General features: G+C 41.1%; 1 protein-coding gene across 1 annotated transcript; it reads left to right on the top strand.

Annotated features, from left to right (window-relative positions):
* The first annotated feature begins 121 nt into the window (after positions 1–121).
* Positions 122–2,377, top strand: LOC111956919 (regulator of G-protein signaling 5). Its single transcript, XM_023977620.2, has 5 exons — positions 122–273; positions 463–552; positions 748–809; positions 1,311–1,477; positions 1,686–2,377. Exons 1-5 carry the CDS (start codon positions 230–232, stop codon positions 1,860–1,862), a joined length of 540 nt encoding a protein of 179 aa, XP_023833388.1. The 5' UTR covers positions 122–229; the 3' UTR covers positions 1,863–2,377.
* The last annotated feature ends 7,413 nt before the right edge of the window (positions 2,378–9,790 follow it).

Genomic DNA, 9,790 nt, shown 5'->3' with positions numbered 1-9,790 from the left:
AAACGAGGGAGTATTTTTTTCTCCTCCCACGGCCCTCATGTCATTGGCTAAGAGGCGTGATGTCACAGAGGGGGCTGCCTTATAAAAACACACTCTTCACACACAGGCAGTAGACCACACTGAGAACTACTTTCACTGCAGTGTTAGAACCATCGCAGACTAAAAGCTCCGGAACACTACAGAAATACAGCACAGCAGCACAAAGGATCACATCTCATCATCTCCCACCATGTGCCGAGAACTGGAATCACTGCCTATCACATGTCTGGAGAGGTATGTTTTGTCATARATCTCTACTATTTCTACCATCTCATTATACGTCCCTGGATTTGGGTTACATTTTGGATTTACATCGATGGGAATTATTATATATCTACTTCATGGGGAAATTGGATGGACAGTTGTAAATAAGATGTGAATGATTGCATCAATCTGATGTAAATGGTTTCTCTGTTTTCACAGGGCAAAGGAACTCAAAGCTCTCTTTAGAAGCTTTCTACAGAAGCCAGATCTGAGCATCATCAGTGACTCACACAAGACTGACAAAATAAGGTAAGATATTTTAGCTCAGAATACTCCATTTCTATATAGCTTTTAAACCTGATCTAAACTGAATAGTGATAAATGTAGTCATGATTGAAATTTTGCATCGGAAATGGAAAAAAAACTTTAGGATACTATGCTAAATAAATGCTAACAAATATTTTTAGGACTGGGTGAACTAACCTGACTCTTTTTTATCAACAGGTTAAATATGGACGAACCCTTAAAATGGAGGCAGTCGTTTGAGAACCTGCTGTCCAACCAACGTAAGTCTGATTATTGATATGGGTTATCATACTGATCACTTCTCTTGCCTAAATGATATACGAATGTAGGATCTTAATTTGATCACCCTGTTGTTGCAGGAAATTATTTTAAAAAGCTAAAAGTGTGTCAACCCCTTCAAAAATGTCCATTAGTTATAACCCACACAATTATTCCCTATTCCTGTTGCTGCGGGATTATTTTCCTGCTGTGAGAAACTGGTCAAATTAAGATCCTGCATCTTTAGCATACTTAATTGGGCATACTGTACAGGCTCAGAAGTACATCTTGTAGAGATGTGCATTGCAAAAGTGTATAGGAAAAGCCATGTAGCTGGTACCCCATATAGCCAGAATAAATAGCCTAAAGAGCAGTATCAGGATGCACTCATAATATCACATTAAAATATACTATTCATACTTAAACACTATAGGAAATGCAGCTTTTTCCAAATATCAAAAAATCGACACAGTTGAAAGTGAATCTCATCTTTTCTTTTCCAGATGGACTGTGCTTGTTCAGAGCTTTCCTGGTGTCAGAGTTTAGTGAGGAGAACATAGCTTTCTACCTGGCCTGTGAAGATTACAGGATAACCAAGCCCTCCTCAAAGCTATCCGCTAAGGCTAAGAAGATCTATGAGGAGTTTGTCTGCAGTGACGCACCAAGAGAGGTAAATATCAATATACAGTATAAATATAATGATGAAATTGTTCTGACTACATACAGAATATGTTTGAAGTGGAATTCATGGATTGGATGTACACTGCATAAATATATGCGCCCACACACACATAATTGACTAATTGTACATGAACAATACTCAATAACACTTAGTTTATTGTTAAACACATATTAATCAAATTGCCCTCTTTACCCAGGTCAACCTAGACCATGATACCAAAGCCATCACCAAGAAGAACCTGGAACGCCCCGGCCAGTCCTGTTTCAGCCTGGCCCAGGAGAAGATCTACGCCCTGATGGAGAAAGACTGCTACCCTCGCTTCCTCAAGTCCATCACCTACCTGGAGATCAGTCGGCAGGTCAAAGCCGGTTAAGACCAGTTAAGGCTGGTTAAGACTGGTTAATGCTGGTTGAGGCTGGTTAAGGATGGTTAAGGCCCACTGCAAGTGGCGAATGGGACACAAAGAAGAAGTGTATAGGAAACAAGCTGAAAAGCACACACTGGAAACCAGGTAGCCTCACTAGGTTCCTCCTCAGTACTGGTTGGTCAGAAGTATGGAGGGGCAACTGAAGATGAATACTGGACTGGAAGTCAGTCAGAATCAAGACTGGAAATCTTGTCCTGTGGCCTGGGAAAGAGCCTCGCTCAATGTGAAGATTGAGGTATTGAGGTTTGCTCAAGGTGAGCCTGTGTCTTGAAGTCAAGGACACACCAAGAGGTTCCTGTTCACGGCATTTGAGTAGAAAGAATAACGAGACGGAAAAGGACTGCTTTGCACAATCACTGATGGAGAAGCTGTTGTAGTCTTGTATTATCCAATGCTTTAATTTGTCTATTTATTTCTGTATTTATTAGCATTTATTTATTCGTTTCTACTGTGCAACTGTTCGACTTAGATTGTAATATTTATGTATATATATTTATGTGTTTTTTCTTCACAGAATTCCTTATGTGACAGGAAATTATTTGAAATAAAATGTAACTACATGAAACATAATGACATGAGGTTTTATGCATTTTCATTACCAGATCAAAAAGGACAGAAATGATCAGATCAAAGGTTGGGTTTCTTTTACATTCAATATGATGTATGAAACATGCAAAACATATCCATAATTTCTGTCTCTCCTCTCTGACTTGCACATACTGTATATAGACTTAGAAGACAAAGGGGAAGGAGGTTGAAATCATTTGGCTCCGTGAACAAATGAAAGATAATCATCACTGGCCATGCACCATAAAGTCCCATCTAATTGGGATGAAGCCTTTGCCTCCTAATATCAGGCAGGCACTTAAGTTGCAGGGAGGACAGGGGGATCATGACCCTACTAATATTACAGACAGGCCAATTTGAATCCCTCAATAATATACCATAATGAATTTGATGCATTCATCTTTCTGTGGCTTTACACTATACAGTACTATTCAATTCAAAATTGTATGATTGGATCCCCCCCCCCCCCCCCGTGCCAATGATGCATTTGCTTTGGCCTCGTCCTCAGAGGCCATGGTTTGTGAAGGGGAAAAAGTTGAGCGAGGCTTGTAAGGAGCAGGGTTTCCACTGGGTGCATGTTTAGTTTTTTGCCCTAGCACTACACAGTTGATTCAAATAACCAAGTCATCGTCAAGCTTTTATTATTTGAATCAGCTGTGTAATGCTAGGGCAAAAAACAAAACGTGCACCCAGGAGTGCCAAAGGACCGACTTTGGCAAGCCCTGGTAACGAGAATGGAGCAATAACTCCTAGTGGTCTAAGTAAAAAATACTTTAAAGTACTACTTAAGTTGTTTTTTGGGGGGCATCTCTACTTCACTTTACTATTCATATTTTAAACTACTTTTACTGTTACTTCACTACATTACCAATGAAAATAATGTGATTTTTACTCATATGTTTTCCTTGACGTACAAAAGTTCTCGATACATTTTGAATGTTTAGCAGGAGAGGGAAATGGTCCAATTCACGCACTTACAGCGCATTCGGAAGGTATTTAGACTTTTTCCACATTTTGTTAAGTTACAGCCTTATTCTAAAATGGATTCAATTGTTTTTTGAAACAATTGAAACAACCCTCATCAGATCAACCAACAATGTACCATAATGACAAAGCAAAAACTTGGTTTCGTCAGACCAGAGAATTTTGCTTCTCATGGTCTGAGAGTCCTTTATGTGCCTTTTGGCAAATTCCAAGCGGGCTGCCCGTGCCTTTTACTGAGGAGTGGCTTCCGTCTGGCCACTACCATAACTGCCTGTTGGTGGAGTGCTGCAGAGATGGTTGTCCTTCTGGAAGGTTCTCCCATCTCCACAGAGGAACTCTGGAGKTCTGTCAGAGTGACCATGGGGTTCTTGATCACCTCCGTGACCAAGGCCCTTCTCCCCCGATTGCTCAATTTGGCTGGGCGGCCAGCTCTAGGAAGAGTCTTGGTGGTTTCAAACGTCTTCCATTTAAGAATGATGAAGGCCACTGTGTTCTTGGGGACCTTCGATGCTGCAGAAATGTTTTGGTTCCCTTCCCCAGATCTGTGCCTCGACACAATTCTGTCTTGGAGCTCTACGGACAATTCCTTCGACCTCATGGCTTGGTTTCTGCTCTGACATGCACTGTCAAATGTGAGACCTTATATAGACAGGTGTGTGCCTTTCCAAATCATGTCCAATCAATTGAGTTTACCACAGGTGGACTCCAATCAAGTTGTAGAAACAGCTCATGGATAATCAATGGAAGCAGCTCAATTTCGAGTCTCATGGCAAAGGGTCTGAATGCTTATGTAAATAAGGTATTTCTCTTTTTATTTTTAACAAATTTGCAAATATTTATAAAAATCTGTCTTGGCTTTGTCATTWTGGGGTATTATGTGTAGATTGAAGAGGAAAAACATTTTGGAATAAGGCTGTAACGTAACAAAATTTTGAAAAGGAGAAGGGGTCTGTATACTTTCTGAATACACTGTACAGTATCAATAAAACATGCCTGGTGTTTAATTGATCCCTACTGCCTCTGATCTGACGGACTGACAAAACACACGTTGAAMAATCTCTCTCTCTTTCTCTTCTTAACAAACCCTTAACTTTGTGAGCTGACTTGTAACAAATAAAGAAGAACACTCCCATTTGACATGGTCAATTCATAAGCACAAATAAGAATTGTATCGAAAAAATATATTTTTTAAGTAGAGAAAGTTGATATTGCGACGTGGCTAGACGCACATGCGTTAATTCTTAAAACGAGAGATAATTGGAAATGGGTATTTTTTGAGTTCCCTGACAACTTTAGTAGTATTTTAAACTTTCAAACAACTGGTTTCTATTAGGCTACAGACTTAGAGAAGGGATGTTCCTCTGAACCTCAGGCAGTAGACTCAAGCAGGCCTGTTTCTCTTCTCAGTCAGAGGAGGCCTGCCTGCCTGTCTCACRGACTCAGACCAGCGGCAGCAACCTATCCTCCTTATTTATGTGGAACACTCGTCATGTTTATGCAACCCAATAATCACCCTAAGAATACCTCCAGAACCACCTTCATATTTATTTCAACGGAAAATCTACAAAGGAAATTGGCCAACCCTAGTCTTTATTGATAGAGATGCATGTGACATTGCACAGCGGTACGCTGGTTTATTATTCCTTTATACAATTGTTCTTCTTGGTTTCAACATGGAAGGAAACCAGGTACTGGTGTTTGTATGTATTGTTTCTTGATGAGTGAAAGGTATTCTTATACCATATTTTCTGTGACAACAGTAGCACTTTATTCAATTCGGGGAAGTGAGGGAGCATATGATGTTCCTCCATGGTGAAAAGGGGCCATGACTGAAAAAGTTTGGGAAGTGCTGATCTAGCTAATGATTATCACAAATACAGATGGCCACATGCTTCAGCTGATTTATTTATAGCCACCACTCTGCATCAGTTGGGCTACAGATGGTAATGTTTATTTCTAAATGACACACCAGCCTGATAATCTGGACACATTTTTAGGCACATTTTTGGAGGGGAAAAAGTAATTTTAATGGTGTCACCATTATTTGATTTTCATGAATTTTGGAGTAGAAAAGTCACCAGGTCTGCGTTCAGTATTAAAAAAAAATGAAATGCAGCGTTCAATTAAACGGCAACGGTGCTGTCCAGAATTACCAGTTGAAAAACAGGGAGGGGCTCGTTTGTGGTTTGAAAATGCACCGCTGCCCGTCAAATACGTCACTCATTGATTCACGCCACACCCATCAAATGGAGCAAATGACACCTCAAAGTCTGTTCAAGAACGTTGAAGAATGTTTCGGAAAACGTAATTCAGTGCAAATCGTTATGCAATGTAGCCAACGTTCCGTCAAACTGAACACACCGCAGAATTGACTTCCTCAGTCGTTCTACAAAAAAATGACCAAGCATGGTTCCCTTCTGAACTGTTAGAGTTAGACCAACAGTTTAAAGTAATACAGACTTTTTTGGTATTTCAGTTGTGGTTGAACAAACAATCAGGAAATGTATTTCCCCTTCAAAATTCACCAGAAACAACCATTTCACAGTTATATATCTCCCAGGGGGGCCATTGTGTTGTATATTGGGGCGGTCAGGTTCAAAGTTACGCCGTTGGTCTCAGGGTTCTTGTGTATGTGAGGMGGGTAGACTGCAGGAACATCTGGAGGAGCAAATTCTCCAGTACGCTCAGCCTCACAGAGGGGTTTTCCCAGAAAGCTGCTTCAGAGAGTTTTGCCTGGCCGTGGTCTCCATGAAGACTAGCGATCACCCATTGCGCACCTCTTCAGGTTTATTTGCTGTGGCGCCACAGCCCACGAGTGAACCCCTCAGAGCCGCGGTGACTCACTTTACATAACCTCTCTCTCTTCCCCCTTTCCTTCCACACATCAATGAAGTATGTAATACAGACTCCCACAGAAAAGTGGGTGAGGGGAAAAAAAGGGTTGTTCATCAAAGCCACTCATCACATGGAGAAGGATGGTAGCCAACCGACATCTCCAGTCAACCCACTAACTCAGTAACTATAAGGTGGGTGGTCCCGTGTGGCTCAGTTGGTAGAGCATGGCGCTTGCAACGCCAGGGTTGTGGGTTCATTCCCCACGGGGGGACCAGGATGAATATGTATGAACTTTCCAATTTGTAAGTCGCTCTGGATAAGAGCGTCTGCTAAATGACTTAAATGTAAATGTAAATAAGGTCAAAGATTGATGGCACATCTTCCCAATGCAGTGCACTACTTTTGACCAGGGCCCATCCTCTCTCCAAGGAGTATGTAGTCTGACCAGAGGGCAAGAGACAGAGCAGTAAAGCAAAGGATCTTTGGTCTGAACTATATCAAAAATATTTGATTGTAACTGTGGCAATAGTTGGAAGAGATGCATTATTTACATATGTACTGTATACAGTTCATTGTACTGTAATGAGCATGAAAAAAACCCAAATGAATGATAGAATGATTCTATGTCATTGTTGATTAGAAACCTGTATCTTCTACAGACAAGCCCTCGCTTGACTGTATTTAACTATATGTATCTCTAGTATGGTGATCAAATCCTATGTTTACCATTCAACTTGGTTGATCGATTACAGCTAATGCGTCTTAATCAAGGGGCTTTAAATCCCCTACTAGAAAGTTTCATAAATGTATTTCTCCCCAGTTCCACCTAGGCCTACACTGTTAGAAAAAAGGGTTCCAAAAGAGTTCTTTAGCTGTCCCCATAGGAGAACCCTTTTTGGTTCTAGGTAGAACCCTCTGTGGAAAGGGTTCTCCTATGGGGACAGCCAAAGAACCCTTTAAGGTTCTAGCTAGCGCCTTTTTTTCTAAGAGTGTAGAGCCGTTTAAAATGACCTTCATGCCTAGACTAAGTCCTTAGTCAGGCCTCGACCAGAAGAGAGTAGCTGTGAGAAACGTGTAGGTCTCAGACCTACCATTTGAAACACTACTCTAAGTGTCAGTCTATTGCGTCGAAGCAGATTTGCTTGGAAATGGTTTTACTCACTCACTACGCCATGCCCAAGGGAATATTTCCTGATTTCAGTTACTGGAAGTACTTACAGTGTCAAACTCCTAACCACTCTGGAGAGAAGTTATAGAAGTCTTTCCAGGGTAACAGTCACACAATAGGAATTCCTTTGAGTACTCCAACTCTGCCCCGTTGTGGTGAGATGGTTGTAAATGAATGCACTTTTGGCTCAATAGAGATTACCCTGAGGTCATTGCTAGTTCACTGCAACTCCGCAATTAGTTTAGAAGAATTTCTTTATGTGACGTTCAAGTTTTATTCTTCCACATTCACACCATTCTCAGCACTAAGATGTGAATAAACTCGCACTGTGAAGCTCATGTAGCCTCATATTGTAAATGGTCCATGGTCGTATTTGGAAGAGTTAACTGAAAGGTTTCTTGGAGGTTCATAAGCAGGGCCAGGAGTTTTTCCTGACCATGTGAACGGACCAAGGAAAACTCCGGGCCCTAGTTGCAGGTATAGCGAGATTCCCCTAGCTTGGGTGAAAGGAGTTTTTCCTGGTCACATAAACATCCCTTCCCTATACAGCATATCCTAGATGATCTGATCACTACTGAATCACTAAGAAAACATGATTTATCATTCAAAAAGATTGTTCCATCTTACTGAGATGTTCTTAATATACTGTGTGGGTGTTGTGGGAGAAAACATCCCTTTGGAGACCTGTGAGAAATTAACAAACCAGAGAGATTACTGTGCTTTCTGAGATTTCAAAATAAGGCCTTACACATTTTTTTAAAATCCAACTATGGACCAATTCACTGTGACACAGCGGACCTATTGGTGCATTGGTTGAGATTTTATTTTGATTTATTTAAGGAAGAAACATCCACCCCTGTTAGAACATGTACTGAGATTTTATTCCATGAAATGGTTTGAAATCCACCCACAGAGGGCAAACAAACTGTAAACAAGGCTGTTGCTTGGCAAAAGAGCTTTCCTGGCTTTCTCTTCAGTGGAAACCTTGGCTGGTTGGATTCTCTTCCTGTCTGTCGGTCTGTCTGTCTTTGTCTGCAGACAAGCAGTGCGGCTGGATCACCAAGGTCCAATGTTGTTATAACCGAAAGGAAACAATGGTAGGGATTTTCTTCCGGTGACTGTCTGTCTGTAGCTTTACAGTGTGGGTGGTTCCCAAGGTTCAGGCGGCAGGCCAGGTACCTGAGTCACTGGCTGGAAGAAAAAAACAGACAGGTCCTTTCTGATTCCTGTCAAGCATAACAATCAACAGCCTTGTGAATCTTAAGTCATTCGTCAATTCTCTAAATTGACATAACAGAGACATAATACTTTAAAACCTGGTCCTTGAGCATCTCAAAAGAAATGGAATGTCAGAATGAACTGTTGGTTTGTAACAAGTCAAGTGGAAAAGATGGATGAACGCGTAAGCAAGCGTAGCTGTGAAGAGCAACAGATATATGTGGACTTACTGTTGTTGCAGAAGGACCCACATGAAATCATTTCACTGTTACTCTACACCTGTTGTTTTACGAAGCATGTGACAAATACATGTTGATTTTATTACTAGCCTAAGAGGGCCCTTATCTTTCTAGGCTCTCTTTTCCAAGAAGATGGATCATTGGACTTGGCAGTTGGGACAGAACAGCTGACTTCTCATCAAACCCCTTGTGAGAACATGTTAGTCCTTTCTCCCTGTCTTGTGTCCAAAAAAAACATGGTGGACTTCAAGGAGTTGCCAGTAAATCTGAAGCAGGTACAACAACAAGAATATGAACAAAGAGTAGCAGGCCCATTTGAGTTAGAGCTTGATCAGTGCAAATGAGTCACATACTGGACATGTTTAATACAGTACACTGATGGCTTAGAAGTGATGCTTGATGATTTTGCCCTTCACTTTTAAAAAAACAAACGATGTATGATGTTGAGAGAGCCATGTTCAAAATACAGGGCCATAGTCATGGTAACAAGGTTACTAGGGGAACCAAGCCGACGAGTAGCGGAGGGGTCGTTTGGAGAACGTTCTCGAATTACATGACATTTGCCACGCAACCGCTAACATTAGATCCCCATGATTGTGATTGCCTTAATCCATTGTGGTTCATCTTATTGTAAGACAAATTAATGTTTTGCAATTAACCGTCCGTATCATAACGGATAATAATCAACGTTTAACGTTTGCCTCGTCACTGGAAATGTAATGGTGGTTGCCTCAGCTCTGGCATTAATTAGGTACATATTACTCACAGCATGGCATTTACAGTTTGCAGGGTGATTGCTTTCCCCCCCAAAGCTTACAAAGACTTACTGGAATGAGTATAGGTTCCGGAAGGTAATAAAGAAC

The sequence above is a fragment of the Salvelinus sp. IW2-2015 genome, linkage group LG32, assembly GCF_002910315.2.
Source record: "Salvelinus sp. IW2-2015 linkage group LG32, ASM291031v2, whole genome shotgun sequence".
Lineage (NCBI taxonomy): Eukaryota > Metazoa > Chordata > Actinopteri > Salmoniformes > Salmonidae > Salvelinus > Salvelinus sp. IW2-2015.
This window is presented reverse-complemented; position numbering and strand designations above follow the sequence as displayed.